At 58.8% G+C, this 20,703-nt stretch overlaps 2 protein-coding genes across 2 annotated transcripts in view; one reads left to right on the top strand and one right to left on the bottom strand.

Annotated features, from left to right (window-relative positions):
- Positions 1–20,703, bottom strand: part of agap3 (ArfGAP with GTPase domain, ankyrin repeat and PH domain 3) — a 320,528-nt gene that overhangs the window by 255,913 nt on the left and 43,912 nt on the right. The gene's annotated exons all lie outside the window — the stretch shown is intronic.
- Positions 15,036–20,703, top strand: part of LOC135565785 (RNA-binding protein 25-like) — a gene marked incomplete at its 5' end in the record, with an annotated part of 30,161 nt that continues 24,493 nt past the window's right edge. Inside the window, 4 exons of the mRNA XM_065013889.1 lie at positions 15,036–15,072; positions 15,579–15,757; positions 15,835–16,016; positions 17,290–17,386. Coding sequence (XP_064869961.1) covers positions 15,036–15,072; positions 15,579–15,757; positions 15,835–16,016; positions 17,290–17,386 — 495 coding nt within the window. The remainder of the gene's footprint in view (positions 15,073–15,578; positions 15,758–15,834; positions 16,017–17,289; positions 17,387–20,703) is intronic.

Here is a 20,703-nt window from a genome sequence, read left to right as displayed (position 1 = left end):
GACCGACCGAGAGACAGAGACAGACCAGACAGACCGAGACAGAGAGAGACAGAGACAGACAGACCGACCGAGAGAGAGACAGACCGACCGAGACAGACAGAGAGACACAGATCAGACAGGCCGAGAGACAGACAGACCGACCGAGAGACAGACAGACAGAGAGACCGAGAGAGACAGAGAGACAGACAGACCGACCGAGAGACAGACAGACAGACCGACCGAGAGACAGACAGACAGACAGACCGCCGAGAGACAGACAGACAGACCGACCGAGAGACAGACAGACAGACAGACAGACAGACCGACCGAGAGACAGACAGACAGACCGACCGAGAGACAGACAGACAGACCGACCGAGAGACAGACAGACAGACCGACCGAGAGACAGAGACAGACCGACCGAGAGACAGAGACAGACCGACCGAGAGACAGACGGACCGAGAGACAGACAGACAGACAGACAGAGAGACAGACAGACAGACAGACAGACCGAGAAACAGACCGACAGACCGACCGAGAGACAGACAGACAGACAGACAGACAGACAGACCAACCGAGAGACAGACAGACCGACCGACCGAGAGACAGACCGACCGAGAGACAGACCGACCGACCGAGACAGACCGACCGACCGACCGACCGACCGAGAGACAGACCGACCGAGAGACAGACAGACAGACCGACCGAGAGACAGACAGACAGACCGACCGAGAGACAGACAGACAGACCGACCGAGAGACCGAGAGACAGAGACAGACCGACCGAGAGACAGAGACAGACAGACAGACAGACAGACAGACAGACAGACAGACCGACCGAGACAGACAGACCGACCGAGAGACAGACAGACAGACAGACAGACCGAGAGACAGACCGACCGACCGACCGAGAGACAGACCGACCGACCGAGAGACAGACCGACCGACCGACCGAGAGACAGACAGACAGACCGAGAGAGAGACAGACCGAGAGACAGAGAGACAGACAGACCGAGAGACAGACAGACAGACAGACCGAGAGAGACAGAGAGACAGACAGACAGACAGACCGACCGAGAGACAGACAGACAGACAGACCGAGAGAGACCGAGAGACACAGATCTACAGGCCGAGAGACAGACAGACAGACAGACCGGCCGAGAGACAGACAGACCGACCGAGAGACAGACAGACCGACCGAGAGACAGACAGAACGACCGAGAGACAGACAGACGAGAGACAGACAGACCGACCGAGAGACAGACCGACCGACCGAGAGACGAGAGACAGACAGACAGACAGACAGACAGACAGACGACCGAGAGACAGACAGACAGACGACCGAGAGACAGACAGACAGACGACCGAGAGACAGACAGACAGACGACCGAGAGACAGACAGACCGACACAGACAGACAGACAGACAGGCCGAGAGACAGACAGAGACAGACAGACAGACAGACAGAGACAGACAGACAGACCGAGAGACAGACAGACAGACGACCGAGAGACAGACAGACAGACCGAGAGACACAGATCTACAGGCCGAGAGACAGACAGACCGACCGAGAGACCGAGAGACACAGATCTACAGGCCGAGAGACAGACAGACCGGCCGAGAGACAGACAGACAGACCGGCCGAGAGACAGACAGACAGACAGACCGGCCGAGAGACAGACAGACAGACAGACCGGCCGAGAGACAGACAGACAGACAGACAGACCGGCCGAGAGACAGACAGACAGACCGGCCGAGAGACAGACAGACCGGCCGAGAGACAGACAGACCGGCCGAGAGACCGACCGAGAGACAGACAGACCGACCGAGAGACAGACAGACCGGCCGAGAGACCGGCCGAGAGACAGACAGACAGACCGACAGAGAGACAGACCGACCGGGTCGAGAGACAGACCGACCGAGAGACAGAGAGAGACAGAGACCGAGAGAGAGAGAGACAGACCGAGAGAGAGAGAGAGAGAGAGACAGACCGACCGAGAGACAGAGACAGAGACCAAGACCGAGAGAGACAGACAGACTGGACCGAGAGAGAGAGAGACAGACCAGACCGAGAGAGAGAGACAGAGACAGAGAGAGAGAGAGACAGACCGACAGACCGAGAGACAGACCGACCGAGAGAGACAGACAGACAGGACACCGCCGAGAGACAGACAGACCGACCGAGAGACAGACAGACCGACAGAGAGACAGACAGACCGAGAGAGAGAGAGAGAGACCGAGAGACAGAGACCTACAGGCCGAGAGACAGACAGACAGACCGAGAGACAGACAGAGCAGACCGAGAGAGAGACAGACCGAGACGAGAGACAGACAGACCGACCGACCGAGAGAGACAGACAGACCGACCGAGAGACAGAGACCGAGAGACAGACCGAGAGAGAGACCGAGAGAGAGACCGAGAGAGAGACAGAGAGACCGACAGAGAGAGAGAGACAGAGAGAGAGAGAGACAGGGCAGACAGAGAGACAGGCCGAGAGAGAGACAGACCGACAGAGAGAGAGACCGAGAGAGAGACAGACAGACCGACCGAGAGAGAGACAGACAGACAGAGAGAGAGAAACAGAGAGAGAGAGAGAGAGAGAGAGAGAGAGATACCGAGAGACAGACCGAGAGAGACAGGACAGACCGAGAGACAGGCCGACCGAGAGAGACAGACCGACCGAGAGAGACACACAGACCGACCGAGAGAGAGAGACCGAGAGAGAGACCGAGAGAGAGAGAGAGAGAGAGAGACCGAGAGAGAGAGAGAGAGACCGAGAGAGAGAGAGAGACCGAGAGAGAGAGAGACCAGAGAGAGAGAGAGACGAGAGAGAGAGAGAGACCGAGAGAGAGAGAGACCGAGAGAGAGAGAGACAGAGAGAGACCGAGAGAGACCAGACCGAGAGAGAGACCGAGAGAGAGAGAGACCGAGAGACATTTACATTTACGTCATTTAGCAGACGCTCTTATCCAGAGCGACTTAGAGAGACCGACCGAGAGAGAGACCGAGACCGATAGAGACCGAGAAAGATAGACAGAGAGGCCGAGAGAGAGAGATACCGAGAGAGATACCGAGAGAGAGAGAGAGAGAGAGAGAGAGAGAGACCGACTGAGAGACAGACCAACCGAGAGAGACCGAGAGAGAGAGAGAGAGACCGAGAGAGAGACCGAGAGAGAGACTGAGACCGATAGAGACAGAGAGGCCGAGAGAGTGAGATACCGAGAGAGAGAGAGAGACCGAGAGAGAGAGAGAGACCGAGAGAGAGAGACCGAGAGAGAGAGAGAGACCGAGAGAGAGAGAGACCGAGAGAGAGAGAGACCGAGAGAGAGAGAGACCTAGAGAGAGAGACCGAGAGAGAGAGACCGAGAGAGAGAGAGACCGAGACCGAGAGAGAGAGACCGAGACCGAGAGAGAGAGACCGAGAGAGAGACCGAGAGAGAGAGAGACAGGCCGAGAGACATTTACATTTATCATTTAGCAGACGCCTTATCCAGAGCGACTTAGAGAGACCGACCGAGAGAGAGACCGAGACCGATAGAGACCGAGAAAGATAGACAGAGAGGCCGAGAGAGAGAGATACCGAGAGAGATACCGAGAGAGAGAGAGAGAGAGAGAGAGAGAGAGAGACCGACTGAGAGACAGACCAACCGAGAGATACCAAGAGAGAGAGAGACAGAGAGAGAGAGAGAGAGAGACCGAGACCGATAGAGACAGAGAGGCAGAGAGAGAGAGATACCGAGAGAGAGAGAGACGGAGAGAGAGAGAGAGAGACCGACCGAGAGACAGACCAACCGAGAGATACCAAGAGAGAGACAGAGAGAGACCGAGAGAGACCGAGAGAGAGACCGAGAGGCAGAGAGAGAGACCGACAGACAGATCGACCGAGAGACAGACAGGCAGACAGACCGGCCGAGAGACAGACCGACCGAGAGAGAGACAGACCGAGAGAGAGGCCGAGAGAGAGGCCGAGAGAGAGAGACCGACCGAGAGAGAGAAACCGAGAGAGAGAGAGACCGAGACCGAGAGAGAGAGAGAGAGACCGAGAGAGAGAGAGACCGAGACAGAGACCAGAGAGAGAGAGAGAGACCCGAGACCGAGAGAGAGAGAGAGAGAGACCGAGAGAGAGACCGAGAGGCAGAGAGAGAGACCGAGACAGACCGAGAGACAGAGACAGACAGACCGGCCGAGAGACAGACAGACCAGGCTGAGAGAGACAGAGCCGAGAGACAGACCGACGAGAGAGAGAGACAGAGAGAGCCGAGAGAGAGGCCGAGAGAGAGAGGGCCGAGAGAGAGAGACCGACCGAGAGAGAGAAACCGAGAGAGAGAGACCGAGACCGAGAGAGAGAGAGAGAGAGACCGAGAGAGAGAGACCGAGACAGAGACCGAGAGAGAGACCGAGAGAGAGAGAGACCGAGAGACCGACCGAGAGAGAGACCGAGAGACCGACCGAGAGAGAGACCGAGACCGATAGAGACCGAGAAAGATAGAGACAGAGAGGCCGAGAGAGAGAGATAACAGGCCGAGAGAGACAGGCCGACCGAGAGACAGGCCGAGAGAGAGAGAGACACACAGACCGACCGAGAGAGACACACAGACCGACCGAGAGAGAGAAACCGAGAGAGAGAGAGAGACCGAGAGAGAGAGAGACCGAGAGAGAGAGACCGAGAGAGAGAGAGACCGAGACCGAGACCGAGAGAGAGAGAGACCGAGAGACATTTACATTTAAGTCATTTAGCAGACGATCTTATCCAGAGCGACTTAGAGAGACCGACCGAGAGAGAGACCGAGACCGATAGAGACAGAGAGGCCGAGAGAGAGAGATACCGAGAGAGAGAGAGAGACGGAGAGAGAGAGAGAGAGACCCCGAGAGAGACAGACCAACCGAGAGATACCAAGAGAGAGAGAGACCGAGAGAGAGAGAGAGAGAGACCGAGAGGCAGAGAGAGAGACCGACAGGCAGATCGACCGAGAGACAGACAGGCAGACAGACCGGCCGAGAGACAGACAGGCAGACAGACAGACCGGCCGAGAGACAGACAGGAGACAGACCGCCGAGAGACAGACAGAGCCGAGAGACAGACCGCCGAGAGACAGAGACCGACCGAGAGACAGACAGACCGCCGAGAGACAGACCGGCCGAGAGACCGAGAGAGACCGAGACAGAGAGAGAGACAGGTCGAGAGACAGACAGGCCGAGAGACAGACAGACAGAGACAGACAGAGAGGCCGAGAGAGCCAGACCAGCCGAGAGAGACAGACCGAGAGAGAGAGACCTAGAGAGAGAGAGAGAGAGAGGAGAGAGAGAGAGAGGCCGAGAGAGAGAGACCGACCGAGAGAGACACACAGACCGACCGAGAGAGAGAGAGAGAGAGAGAGAGAGACAGAGAGAGAGACCGAGAGAGAGAGACCGAGACCGAGAGAGAGAGAGACCGAGAGAGAGAGACCGAGACCGAGAGAGAGACCGAGAGAGAGAGAGACCGAGAGACCGAGAGACCGACCGAGAGAGAGACCGAGACCGATAGAGACCGAGAGAGAGAGATACCGAGAGAGAGAGACCGACCGAGAGACAGACCAACCGAGAGATACCAAGAGAGAGAGAGAGACCGAGAGAGAGAGAGAGAGAGAGAGAGAGAGACCGAGAGAGAGATACCGAGAGAGAGAGAGAGAGAGAGAGAGAGACCGAGAGAGAGAGAGAGAGAGAGACCGACCGAGAGACAGAGAGACCTAGAGATACCAAGAGAGAGAGAGAGAGAGACCGAGAGAGAGAGAGAGAGAGAGAGAGAGAGAGAGAGACCGAGAGAGAGAGACCGAGAGAGAGAGAGAGAGAGAGAGAGAGACAGATCGACCGAGAGAGAGAGAGACCGAGAGACAGACAGGCAGACAGACCGAGAGAGAGACAGGGCAGACAGATCGACCCGAGAGACAGACAGACAGACCGACCGAGAGACAGACAGACCGATCCAGAGAGAGAGAGAGAGAGAGAGACCTAGAGACAGACAGGCAGACAGACAGGCCGAGAGAGAGACAGACCGAAGAGACAGACAGACAGGACCGAGAGACAGACAGACCGGCCGAGAGACAGACCGCCGAGAGACAGACAGGCCGAGAGAGGAGAGAGACCGAGAGACACAGATCTACAGGCCGAGAGACAGACAGACCGGCCGAGAGACAAACCACCGAGAGAGAGAGAGAGAAACAGAGACAGAGAGGCCAGAGAGAGAGAGGGCCGAGAGAGAGAGACCGACCGAGAGAGAGACACACAGACCGACCGAGAGAGAAACCGAGAGAGAGAGAGACGAGAGAGAGAGACCGAGACCGAGAGAGACCGAGAGAGACCGAGACCGAGAGAGACCGAGAGAGAGAGAGAGACCGAGAGACCGACCGAGAGAGAGACCGAGAGAGAGACCGATAGAGACCGAGAAAGATAGAGACCGAGAGAGAGATACCGAGAGAGAGAGAGAGAGAGAGAGACCGACTGAGAGACAGACCAACCGAGAGATACCAAGAGAGAGAGAGAGACCGAGAGAGAGAGAGACCGACCGAGAGACAGACCAACCGAGAGATACCAAGAGAGAGAGAGAGACCGAGAGAGAGAGAGAGACCGATAGAGACAGAGAGGCCGAGAGAGAGAGATACCGAGAGAGAGAGAGAGAGAGAGGCCGAGAGAGACCGAGAGAGAGAGAGAGAGAGAGACCGACCGAGAGACAGACCAAATCCGAGAGACAAAAGAGAGAGAGAGAGAGAGACCGAGAGAGAGACCCAGAGAGAGAGAGAGAGAGAGAGAGACCGAGAGGCAGAGAGAGAGATCGACCGAGAGACAGATCGGAGAGACAGACAGACCGACCGAGAGACAGACAGACAGACCGACTGAGAGACAGACAGAGGCCGAGAGACAGACCAGACCGAGAGACGAGAGACAGATCTACAGGCCGAGAGACAGACAGACCGAGAGACAGACCGGCCGAGAGACAAACAGACCGGCCGAGAGAGAGAGAGACCGCGAGAGACAGACAGAGGCCGAGAGAGAGAGAGACCGAGAGACACAGATCTACAGGCCGAGAGACAGACAGACAGGCTTCAGAGACAGACAGAGACCGAGAGAGAGACAGAGACCGAGAGAGAGAGAGACACAGACCGACCGAGAGAGACCGAGACCGAGAGAGACGAGAGAGAGAGAGAGAGACACCGGCCGAGAGAGAGAGACCGCCGAGAGAGAGAGAGGGACCACAGACAGGCCGAGAGACTTGGGACAGACGCCGAGAGACCGAGACAGACAGGAGACAGACCGGGAAAGAGAGAGACAGCCGAGAGACAGACAGGCAGGCCGAGAGAGACAGGCAGGCAGAGAGACAGACAGGCAGAGAGACAGACAGGCAGGCCGAGAGACAGAGAGGCAGGCCGAGAGACAGACAGGCCGAGAGACAGACAGGCAGAGAGACAGACAGGCAGAGACAGACAGGCAGGCCGAGAGACAGAGAGGCAGAGAGACCGAGAGACAGCAGAGACCGACAGGCAGAGAGGCAGGCCGAGAGAGAGAGAGAGAGAGAGAGACCGAGAGAGAGAGAGACAGACCGGCCGAGAGCGAGAGACACAGAGACCGAGAGCGAGAGACACAGACCGACCGAGAGCGAGAGACACAGACCGACCGAGAGAGAGAGAGACCGGCCGAGAGAGAGAGAGAGACCGGCCGAGAGAGAGAGAGAGACCGAGAGAGAGAGAGAGACCGAGAGAGAGAGAGACCGAGAGAGAGAGACAGACCGAGAGAGAGAGAGACAGACAGACAGATCGACGAGAGAGAGAGAGAGAGAGACCGAGAGACACAGATCTACAGGCCGAGAGACAGACAGACTGGCCGAGAGACAAACAGACAAGAGAGACAGACAGACCGGAGAGAGAGAGAGAGAGACCGACACAGATCTACAGGCCGAGAGACAGACAGACAGAGACAGACGAGAGAGAGACAGACAGGCGAGAGAGAGAGAGACAGACCGACCGAGAGAGAGGCCGAGACCAGAGAGAGAGAGAGAGAGACACCGGCGAGAGAGAGAGGCCGAGAGAGAGAGAGGCAGACAGGCCGAGAGACCGACAGACAGGCCGAGAGACCGCCGACAGACAGGCCGACAGACCGGCCGGCCGAGAGACAGACAGGCAGGCCGAGAGACAGCAGGCAGGTACGAGAGAGAGACAGGCAGGCAGAGAGACAGACAGGCAGAGAGACAGACAGGCACCATCGAGAGACAGACAGGAGAGACAGACAGGCAGAGAGACAGACAGGCAGAGAGACAGACAGGCAGGCCGAGAGAGAGAGGCAGAGAGAGACCGACAGACAGGCAGAGACCGAGAGCAGGCAGAGAGGCAGGACAGAGAGAGAGAGAGACAGACCGACCGAGAGAGAGAGACACAGACCGGCGAGAGCGAGAGACACAGAGACCGAGACCAGACACACAGACCGACTAGAGAGAGACCGAGACCGATAGAGACCGAGAGAGAGAGAGAGGCGGCGAGAGAGAGAGAGCCGAGAGAGAGAGAGAGAGACCGACAGACAGGCCGAGAGACGACAGAGACCGGCTGACAGACAGGGAGAGACAGAGAGAGAGAGACAGAGAGACAGGCCGAGAGAGACAGACAGATCCGGCCGAGAGAGAGACAGACCGAGAGACAGACCGACCGAGAGAGAGACCTAGAGAGAGAGAGAGGCCGAGAGAGAGAGAGAGGCCGAGAGAGAGAGACCCACCGAGAGAGAGACAGACCAGAGAGAGAGAGAGAGAGAGAGAGAGAGACAGAGAGAGACCGAGAGAGAGAGAGAGACCGAGAGAGAGAGAGAGAGAGAGAGACCGAGAGAGAGAGACGAGAGAGAGAGAGAGAGACCGAGAGACCGAGAGAGACCGAGAGAGAGAGAGACCGGGATAGAGACCGAGAGAGAGAGAGACCGAGAGAGAGACCAGAGAGACAGAGACCGAGAGATAGAGAGATTAAGTCAGAGAGAGAGAGAGAGAGAGAGAGAGAGAGAGAGAGAGAGACCGAGAGAGAGATACCCAGAGAGAGAGAGAGAGAGAGAGAGAGAGAGAGAGACCGAGAGAGAGAGAGAGAGAGAGAGACCCCACCGAGAGACAGACCAACCGAGAGATACCAAGAGAGAGAGAGAGAGAGACCGAGAGAGAGAGAGAGAGAGAGAGAGACCGAGAGAGAGACCGAGAGAGAGAGACCGAGAGAGAGAGACCGAGCAGAGAGAGACAGATCGACCGAGAGAGAGAGAGACAGATCGACCGAGAGACAGACAGGCAGACAGATCGACCGAGAGACAGACAGGCAGACAGATCGACCGAGAGACAGACAGACAGACCGACCGAGAGACAGACAGACAGACAGACCGACCGAGAGAGAGAGAGAGAGACCGAGAGACAGACAGGCAGACAGACAGGCCGAGAGACAGACAGACCGGCCGAGAGACAGACAGACCGACCGAGAGACAGACAGACCGGCCGAGAGACAGACCGGCCGAGAGACAGACCGGCCGAGAGAGGGAGAGAGACCGAGAGACACAGATCTACAGGCCGAGAGACAGACAGACCGGCCGAGAGACAAACCGACCGAGAGAGAGAGACCGAGAACAATAGAGACAGAGAGGCCGAGAGAGAGAGAGAAGCCGAGAGAGAGAGACCGACCGAGAGAGACACACAGACCGACCGAGAGAGAGAAACCGAGAGAGAGAGAGAGAGACCGAGAGAGAGAGACCGAGACCGAGAGAGACCGAGAGAGACCGAGACCGAGAGAGACCGAGAGAGAGAGAGAGACCGAGAGACCGACCGAGAGAGAGACCGAGAGAGAGACCGATAGAGACCGAGAAAGATAGAGACCGAGAAAGATAGAGACAGAGAGGCCGAGAGAGAGAGATACCGAGAGAGAGATACCGAGAGAGAGAGAGAGAGAGAGAGACCGACTGAGAGACAGACCAACCGAGAGATACCAAGAGAGAGAGAGAGACCGAGAGAGAGAGACCGACCGAGAGACAGACCAACCGAGAGATACCAAGAGAGAGAGAGAGACCGAGAGAGAGAGAGAGACCGATAGAGACAGAGAGGCCGAGAGAGAGAGATACCGAGAGAGAGAGAGAGAGAGAGGCCGAGAGAGACCGAGAGAGAGAGAGAGAGAGAGACCGACCGAGAGACAGACCAACCGAGCGATACCAAGAGAGAGAGAGAGAGAGACCGAGAGAGAGAGAGAGACCGAGAGAGAGAGAGAGAGAGAGAGAGAGAGACCGAGAGGCAGAGAGAGAGACCGACAGACAGATCGACCGAGAGACAGACAGACCGACCGAGAGACAGACAGACAGACCGACCGAGAGACAGACAGACCGACCGAGAGACAGACAGACCGACCGAGAGAGAGAGAGACCGAGAGACACAGATCTACAGGCCGAGAGACAGACAGACCGGCCGAGAGACAGACCGGCCGAGAGACAAACAGACCGGCCGAGAGACAGACAGACCGGCCGAGAGACAGACAGACCGGCCGAGAGAGAGAGAGACCGAGAGACACAGATCTACAGGCCGAGAGACAGACAGACAGGCCGAGAGACAGACAGACCGGCCGAGAGACAGACAGACCGGCCGAGAGAGAGAGACACACAGACCGACCGAGAGAGACCGAGACCGATAGAGACCGAGAGAGAGAGAGAGAGACCGGCCGAGAGAGAGAGAGACCGACAGACAGGCCGAGAGACCGACAGACAGACAGAGACCGAGAGACAGACAGGCCGACAGACAGGCCGAGCCGAGAGACAGACAGGCAGGCCGAGAGACAGACAGGCAGGCCGAGAGAGAGACAGGCAGGCAGAGAGACAGACAGGCAGAGAGACAGAGAGGCAGGCCGAGAGACAGACAGGCCGAGAGACAGACAGGCAGAGAGAGACAGACAGGAGAGAGACAGACAGGCAGGCCGAGAGACAGAGAGGCAGGCAGAGAGACCTATAGACAGGCAGAGACCGAGAGGCAGAGAGGCAGGCCGAGAGAGAGAGAGAGAGACAGACCGACCTGAGAGAGAGACAGACCAGCCGAGAGCGAGAGACACAGACCGACCGAGAGCGAGAGACCGAGACCGAGAGAGAGCGAGAGACAGAGAGACCGAGAGAGAGAGAGACCGGAGAGAGAGAGAGAGACCGACCGAGAGAGAGAGAGAGACCGAGAGAGAGAGAGAGAGAGAGAGAGACAGAGACCGAGAGAGAGAGAGAGAGACCGAGAGAGAGAGACAGACCGAGAGAGAGAGAGACAGACAGACAGATCGACCGAGAGAGAGAGAGAGAGAGACCGAGAGACACAGATCTACAGGCCGAGAGACAGACAGACCGGCCGAGAGACAAACAGACCGGCCGAGAGACAGACAGACCGGCCGAGAGAGAGAGAGACACAGATCTACAGGCCGAGAGACAGACAGACAGGCCGAGAGACAGACAGACCGGCCGAGAGACAGACAGACCGGCCGAGAGAGAGAGACACACAGACCGACCGAGAGAGACCGAGACCGATAGAGACCGAGAGAGAGAGAGAGAGACACCGGCCGAGAGAGAGAGACCGGCCGAGAGAGAGAGAGAGACCGACAGACAGGCCGAGAGACCGACAGACAGGCCGAGAGACCGGCCGACAGACAGGCCGACAGACAGGCCGGCCGAGAGACAGACAGGCAGGCCGAGAGACAGACAGGCAGGCCGAGAGAGACAGGCAGGCAGAGAGACAGACAGGCAGGCCGAGAGACAGACAGGCCGAGAGACAGACAGGCAGAGAGACAGACAGGCAGAGAGACAGACAGGCAGGCCGAGAGACAGAGAGGCAGGCAGAGAGACCGACAGACAGGCAGAGACCGACAGGCAGAGAGGCAGGCCGAGAGAGAGAGAGAGAGACAGACCGACCGAGAGAGAGAGACACAGACCGGCCGAGAGCGAGAGACACAGACCGACCGAGAGCGAGAGACACAGACCGACCGAGAGCGAGAGACACAGACCGACCGAGAGCGAGAGACACAGACCGACCGAGAGAGAGAGAGACCGGCCGAGAGAGAGAGAGAGACCGAGAGAGAGAGAGAGACCGAGAGAGAGAGACAGACCGAGAGAGAGAGAGACAGACAGACAGATCGACCGAGAGAGAGAGACCGACAGACAGGCCGAGAGACCGACCGACAGACAGGCCGAGAGACCGACCGACAGACAGGCCGAGAGACCGACCGACAGACAGACCGAGAGACACACCGAGAGACAGACAGGCCGAGAGACAGACCGAGAGACAGACAGGCCGAGAGACAGACCGAGAGACAGACAGACAGGCAGGCCGAGAGACAGACAGGCAGGCAGGCCGAGAGACAGACAGGCAGACCGGCCGAGAGACAGACAGGCAGACCGGCCGAGAGACAGGCCGAGAGAGAGAGACAGACCGAGAGACAGACAGGCCGAGAGACAGACCGAGAGACAGACAGACCGAGAGACAGACCGAGAGACAGACAGACCGAGAGACAGACAGGCCGAGAGACAGACAGGCCGAGAGACAGACAGGCCGAGAGACAGACCGGCCGAGAGACAGACCGAGAGACAGGACCGAGAGACAGACAGGCCGAGAGACAGACAGGCCGAGAGACAGACAGGCCGAGAGACAGACCGAGAGACAGACCGAGAGACAGACAGACAGGCAGACCGAGAGACAGACAGGCCGAGAGACAGACCGAGAGACAGACAGGCCGAGAGACAGACCGAGAGACAGAGACAGGCAGGCCGAGAGACAGACAGGCAGGCAGGCCGAGAGACAGACAGGCAGGCAGGCCGAGAGACAGACAGACAGGCCGAGAGAGAGAGACAGGCCGAGAGAGAGACAGACAGGCAGGCCGAGAGACAGACAGGCAGGCAGGCCGAGAGACAGACAGACCGACCAACCGACCGACCGAGAGCGACAGACCGGCCGAGAGCGAGAGACACAGACCGGCCGAGAGCGAGAGACACAGACCGGCCGAGAGCGAGAGCGAGACAGACCTACCGAGCGAGAGCGAGACAGACCTACCGACCGAGAGCGAGAGCGAGACAGACCTACCGACCGAGAGCGAGACAGACCTACCGACCGAGAGCGAGAGCGAGACAGACCTACCGACCGAGAGCGAGAGCGAGACAGACCTACCGACCGAGAGCGAGAGCGAGACAGACCTACCGACCGAGAGCGAGACAGATCTACCGACAGAGAAAGAGAGAGAGACAGACCTACCGACCGAGAGAGAGAGAGAGAGAGACAGACCTACCGACCGAGAGAGAGAGAGAGAGAGAGAGAGAGAGAGAGAGAGCGAGACAGACCTACAGAGAGAGAGAGAGACAGACCGACAGAGAGAGAGACAGACAGACAGGTCGACCGAGAGACAGAGAGACAGGCAGGCCGACCGAGAGACAGGCCGACCGAGAGACAGGCCGACCGAGAGACAGGCCGACCGAGAGACAGGCCGACCGAGAGACAGACCGGCAGAGACCGAGAGAGAGATACAGAGAGAGAGAGAGACCGACAGACAGATCGACCGAGAGACAGACAGGCCGACAGACAGGCCAGGAGACAGAGAGAGAAAGAGACCGAGACCGACAGACAGGCCGAGAGACAGGCCGAGAGACAGACAGGCCGAGAGAGAGCGAGAGACAGACCGACCGAGAGAGAGAGACCGACCGAGAGCGAGAGACACAGACCGACCGAGCGAGAGAGAGACAGACCGACCGAGAGCGAGAGACACAGACCGACCGAGAGCGAGAGACACAGACCGACCGAGAGCGAAAGAGACAGACCTACCGACCGAGAGCGAGACAGACCTACCGACCGAGAGCGAGACAGACCTACCGACCGAGAGCGAGAGCGAGACAGACCTACCGACCGAGAGCGAGACAGATCTACCGACAGAGAAAGAGAGAGAGACAGACCTACCGACCGAGAGCGAGACAGATCTACCGACAGAGAGAGAGAGCGAGACAGACCTACAGAGAGAGAGAGAGACAGACCTACAGAGAGAGAGAGAGAGAGACCGGCCGAGAGAGAGAGAGAGAGAGAGAGCGAGAGAGACCGGCCGAGAGAGAGCGAGAGAGACCGGCCGAGAGACCGAGAGAGACCGGCCGAGAGAGAGCGAGAGAGACCGGCCGAGAGACCGAGAGAGAGCGAGATACAGAGAGAGAGAGAGAGAGCGAGAGAGAGACACAGGCAGACCGAGAGAGAGAGAGAGAGAGAGAGAGAGAGAGACACAGACAGACCGAGAGAGAGAGAGAGAGAGAGAGAGACCGGCCGAGAGAGAGAGACAGACAGACAGGCCGAGAGACCGACCGACAGACAGGCCGAGAGACCGACCGACAGACAGGCCGAGAGACCGACCGACAGACAGACAGGCCGAGAGACCGAGAGACAGACAGACCGAGAGACAGACAGGCCGAGAGACAGACAGGCCGAGAGACAGAACGAGAGACAGACAGGCCGAGAGACAGACCGAGAGACAGACAGGCCGAGAGACAGGCCGAGAGACAGACCGAGAGACAGACCGAGAGACAGACAGACAGGCAGGCCGAGAGACAGGCCGAGAGACAGGCAGACAGGCAGGCCGAGAGACAGACAGGCAGGCCGAGAGACCGACAGACAGGCCGAGAGACCGACAGACAGGCCGAGAGACCGACCGAGACAGGCCGAGAGACAGGCCGAGAGACAGACAGGCAGGCAGGCCGAGAGCGAGAGACACAGACCGGCCGAGAGCGAGAGACACAGACCTACCGAGAGCGAGAGACACAGACCGACCGAGAGCGAGAGAGAGACAGACCGACCGAGAGCGAGAGAGAGACAGACCTACCGAGAGCGAGAGAGAGACAGACCTACCGACCGAGAGCGAGACAGACCTACCGACCGAGAGCGAGAGCGAGACAGACCTACCGACCGAGAGCGAGAGCGAGACAGACCTACCGACCGAGAGCGAGACAGACCTACCGACCGAGAGCGAGACAGATCTACCGACAGAGAAAGAGAGAGAGACAGACCTACCGACCGAGAGAGAGAGAGAGAGAGAGCGAGACAGACCTACAGAGAGAGAGAGAGACAGACAGACAGGTCGACCGAGAGACAGAGAGACAGGCAGGCCGACCGAGAGACAGGCCGACCGAGAGACAGACCGGCAGAGACCGAGAGAGAGAGAGAGACCGAGAGAGAGATACCGAGAGAGAGAGAGAGAGAGACCGACAGACAGATCGACCGAGAGACAGACAGGCCGACAGACAGGCCAGGAGACAGAGAAAGAGAGAGACCGAGACCGGCAGACAGGCCGAGAGACCGACAGACAGGCCGAGAGACAGACAGGCAGAGAGACAGACAGGCAGGCCGAGAGACAGACAGGCAGAGAGACAGACAGGCAGGCCGAGAGAGAGCGAGAGACAGACCGACGGAGAGCGAGAGACACAGACCGACCGAGAGAGAGAGAGACAGACCGACCGAGAGCGAGAGACACAGACCGACCGAGAGCGAGAGACACAGACCGACCGAGAGCGAGAGACACAGACCGACCGAGAGCGAGAGACACAGACCGACCGAGAGCGAGAGACAGACCTACCGAGAGCGAGAGAGAGACAGACCTACCGACCGAGAGCGAGACAGACCTACCGACCGAGAGCGAGAGCGAGACAGACCTACCGACCGAGAGCGAGACAGATCTACCGACCGAGAGCGAGACAGATCTACCGACCGAGAGCGAGACAGATCTACCGACCGAGAGCGAGACAGACCTACAGAGAGAGAGAGAGCGAGAGACACAGACCGACCGAGAGCGAGAGACACAGACCGACCGAGAGCGAGAGACAGACCTACCGAGAGCGAGAGAGAGACAGACCTACCGACCGAGAGCGAGACAGACCTACCGACCGAGAGCGAGAGCGAGACAGACCTACCGACCGAGAGCGAGACAGATCTACCGACCGAGAGCGAGACAGATCTACCGACCGAGAGCGAGACAGATCTACCGACCGAGAGCGAGACAGACCTACAGAGAGAGAGAGAGCGAGATACCGAGAGAGAGAGACACAGACAGACCGAGAGAGAGAGAGAGAGAGAGAGAGAGAGACCGAGAGAGAGAGAGACACAGACAGACCGAGAGAGAGAGAGAGAGAGACACAGACAGACCGAGAGAGAGAGACAGACAGACCGAGAGAGAGAGAGAGAGAGAGAGAGAGAGAGAGAGACCGGCCGAAAGACCGACAGACAGGCCGAGAGACAGACCGACAGACAGGCCGAGAGACCGACCGACAGACAGGCCGAGAGACCGACCGACAGACAGGCCGAGAGACCGAGAGACAGACAGGCCGAGAGACAGACAGGCCGAGAGACAGACAGGCCGAGAGACAGACAGGCCGAGAGACAGACCGAGAGACAGACAGGCCGAGAGACAGACCGAGAGACAGACAGGCCGAGAGACAGAACGAGAGACAGACAGGCCGAGAGACAGAACGAGAGACAGACAGGCCGAGAGACAGAACGAGAGACAGACAGGCCGAGAGACAGAACGAGAGACAGACAGGCCGAGAGACAGGCCGAGAGACAGGCCGAGAGATAGAGAGCGACAGACCGACCGACCGAGAGAGAGAGACACAGACCGGCCGAGAGACACAGACCGACCGAGAGCGAGAGACACAGACCGACCGAGAGCGAGAGACACAGACCGACCGAGAGCGAGAGACACAGACCGACCGAGAGCGAGAGAGAGACAGATCGAGAGAGCGAGACAGACAGACAGACAGGCAGGCCGACCGAGAGACAGGCCGACCGAGAGACAGGCCGACCGAGAGACAGACCGACCGAGAGACAGACCGACCGAGAGACAGACCGACCGAGAGACAGACCGACCGAGAGACAGACCGGCAGAGACCGAGAGAGAGATACCAAGAGAGAGATACCAAGAGAGATACCCGAGAGAGAGAGAGAGAGAGAGCGAGAGAGACCGACAGACAGGCCGAGAGACCGACAGACAGACCGAGAGACAGACCGAGAGACAGACCGAGAGACAGACAGGCAGACCGAGAGACAGACAGGCAGACCGAGAGACAGACAGGCAGACAGGCCGAGAGACAGACAGGCAGACAGGCCGAGAGACAGGCAGAGAGAGAGCGAGAGACAGACCGACCGAGAGAGAGAGAGACAGACCGACCGAGAGCGAGAGACACAGACCGACCGAGAGAGAGAGAGACAGACCGACCGAGAGCGAGAGACACAGACCGACCGAGAGCGAGAGAAACAGACCGACCGAGAGCGAGAGAAACAGACCGACCGAGAGCGAGAGACACAGACCGACCGAGAGCGAGACAGACCTACCGACCGAGAGCGAGAGCGAGACAGACCTACCGACCGAGAGCGAGACAGATCTACCGACAGAGAGAGAGACAGACCTACAGAGAGAGAGAGAGACCTACAGAGAGAGAGACAGACAGACCGAGAGAGAGAGAGAGAGACACAGACAGACCGAGAGAGAGAGAGAGAGACAGACAGACCGAGAGAGAGAGACAGACCGAGAGAGAGAGAGACACAGACAGACCGAGAGAGAGAGAGAGAGAGAGACACAGACAGACCGAGAGAGAGAGAGAGAGAGAGAGAGAGACACAGACAGACAGAGAGAGAGAGAGAGAGAGAGAGAGAGACAGACAGACAGACCGAGAGAGAGAGAGAGAGAGAGAGAGAGACACAGACAGACCGAGAGAGAGAGAGAGAGAGAGACACAGACAGACCGAGAGAGAGAGAGAGAGAGACCGGCCGAGAGACAGACCGACAGACAGGCCGAGAGACAGACCGACAGACAGGCCGAGAGACCGACCGACAGACAGGCCGAGAGACCGACAGGCCGAGAGACAGAACGAGAGACAGACCGAGAGACAGACAGGCCGAGAGACAGACCGAGAGACAGGCCGAGAGACAGGCCGAGAGACAGGCCGAGAGGCAGACCGACAGGCAGGCCGAGAGACAGACAGGCAGGCAGGCCGAGAGACAGGCCGAGAGACAGACAGACCGAGAGAGAGAGAGACAGACCGACCGGCCGAGAGAGAGAGACAGACCGACCTACCAGCCGAGAGCGAGAGACACAGACCGGCCGAGAGCGAGAGACACAGACCGACCGAGAGCGAGAGACACAGACCGACCGAGAGCGAGAGACACAGACCGACCGAGAGCGAGAGACACAGACCGACCGAGAGCGAGAGAGAGACAGATCGAGAGAGAGAGAGATCGAGAGAGACAGACCGAGAAAGAGAGCGAGACAGACCTACCGAGAGAGAGAGAGACAGACAGACAGACAGACAGACAGACAGACAGACAGACAGACAGACAGGCAGGCCGACAGAGAGACAGGCAGGCCGACCGAGAGACAGGCAGGCCGACCGAGAGACAGGCCGACCGAGAGACAGACCGACCGAGAGACAGACCGACCGAGACAGAGAGACAGACCGACCGAGAGACAGACCGGCAGAGACCGAGAGAGAGATACCAAGAGAGAGATACCAAGAGAGATACCCGAGAGAGAGAGACCGACAGACAGATCGACCGAGAGACAGACAGACAGGCCGAGAGACAGACAGACCGAGAGACAGACCGAGAGACAGACCGAGAGACAGACAGGCAGACAGGCCGAGAGACAGACAGGCAGACAGGCCGAGAGACAGGCCGAGAGACAGACCGGCCGAGAGAGAGAGAGAGAGACAGACCGGCCGAGACAGAGAGACAGATCGACCTACCAGCCGAGAGCGAGAGACACAGATCGGCCGAGAGCGAGAGACACAGACCGGCCGAGAGCGAGAGGAGACACAGACCGACCGAGAGAGAGACCGGCCGAGAGAGAGAGAGAGACCGGCCGAGAGAGAGAGAGAGACCGGCCGAGAGAGAGAGAGAGACCGGCCGAGAGAGAGAGACCGGCCGAGAGAGAGAGAGAGAGACCGACAGACAGACCGAGAGACAGACCGAGAGACAGACAGGCAGACCGAGAGACAGACAGGCAGACCGAGAGACAGGACGAGAGACAGACAGGCCGAGAGAGAGAGAGACAGACCGACCTACCAGCCGAGAGCGAGAGACACAGACCGGCCGAGAGCGAGAGACACAGACCGGCCGAGAGCGAGAGGAGACACAGACCGGCCGAGAGCGAGAGGAGACACAGACCGACCGAGAGAGAGAGACACAGACCGACCGAGAGAGAGAGACAGACAGACCGAGAGAGAGAGAGAGAGACAGAGAGAGAGAGAGACCGGCCGAGAGAGAGAGAGAGAGAGACCGGCCGAGAGAGAGAGAGAGAGACCGGCCGAGAGAGAGAGAGAGAGACCGGCCGAGAGAGAGAGACAGACAGACAGGCCGAGAGACAGACAGGCCGAGAGACCGACAGACAGACAGGCCGAGAGACCGACAGACAGACAGGCCGACAGACAGGCCGAGAGACAGACCGACAGACAGACCAACAGACAGGCCGAGAGACAGACAGGCCGAGAGACAGACAGGCCGAGAGACAGACAGGCCGAGAGACAGACAGGCCGAGAGAGAGAGACAGACCGACCTACCAGCCGAGAGCGAGAGACACAGACCGGCCGAGAGCGAGAGGAGACACAGACCGGCCGAGAGCGAGACACAGACAGGCCGAGAGACAGGCCGAGAGACAGACAGGCCGAGAGACAGACAGGCCGAGAGACAGACAGACAGACCGGCCGAGAGACAGACCGACCGGCCGAGAGACAGACCGACCGGCCGAGAGACAGACCGACCGACCGAGAGACAGGCCGACCGACCGAGAGACAGGCCGACCGAGAGACAGGCCGACCGAGAGACAGGCCGACCGAGAGACAGGCCGACCGAGAGACAGGCCGACCGAGAGACAGGCCGACCGAGAGACAGACTGACCGAGAGACAGACCGGCAGAGACCGAGAGAGAGATACCAAGAGAGATACCAAGAGAGATACCGAGAGAGAGAGAGAGAGAGAGAGAGCGAGAGACCGACAGACAGATCGACCGAGAGACAGACAGACAGGCCGAGAGACAGGCCGAGAGACAGACCGAAAGACAGACCGAAAGACAGGCCGAGAGACAGACAGGCAGACCAAGAGACAGACAGGCAGACAGGCCGAGAGACAGGCCGAGAGACAGACAGGCCGAGAGCGAGAGACACAGACCGGCCGAGAGCGAGAGGAGACACAGACCGGCCGAGAGCGAGAGGAGACACAGACCGACCGAGAGAGAGAGACACAGACCGACCGAGAGAGAGAGACAGACAAACCGAGAGAGAGAGAGAGACAGAGAGAGAGAGAGAGAGAGACCGGCCGAGAGAGAGAGAGAGAGACCGGCCGAGAGAGAGAGAGAGAGACCGGCCGAGAGAGAGAGACAGACAGACAGGCCGAGAGACCGACAGACAGACAGGCCGAGAGACCGACAGACAGACAGGCCGAGAGACCGACAGACAGACAGGCCGACAGACAGACCGACAGACAGACCAACAGACAGGCCGAGAGACAGACAGGCCGAGAGACAGACAGGCCGACCTACCAGCCGAGAGCGAGAGACACAGACCGGCCGAGAGCGAGAGACACAGACCGGCCGAGAGCGAGAGACACAGACCGACCGAGAGCGAGAGACACAGACCGACCGAGAGCGAGAGACACAGACCGACCGAGAGCGAGAGACACAGACCGACGAGAGCGAGAGACACAGAGCGAGAGAGAGAGACAGAT

Source organism: Oncorhynchus nerka, linkage group LG9b (genome assembly GCF_034236695.1).
Source record: "Oncorhynchus nerka isolate Pitt River linkage group LG9b, Oner_Uvic_2.0, whole genome shotgun sequence".
NCBI classification, from domain to species: Eukaryota; Metazoa; Chordata; class Actinopteri; order Salmoniformes; family Salmonidae; genus Oncorhynchus; species Oncorhynchus nerka.
This window is presented reverse-complemented; position numbering and strand designations above follow the sequence as displayed.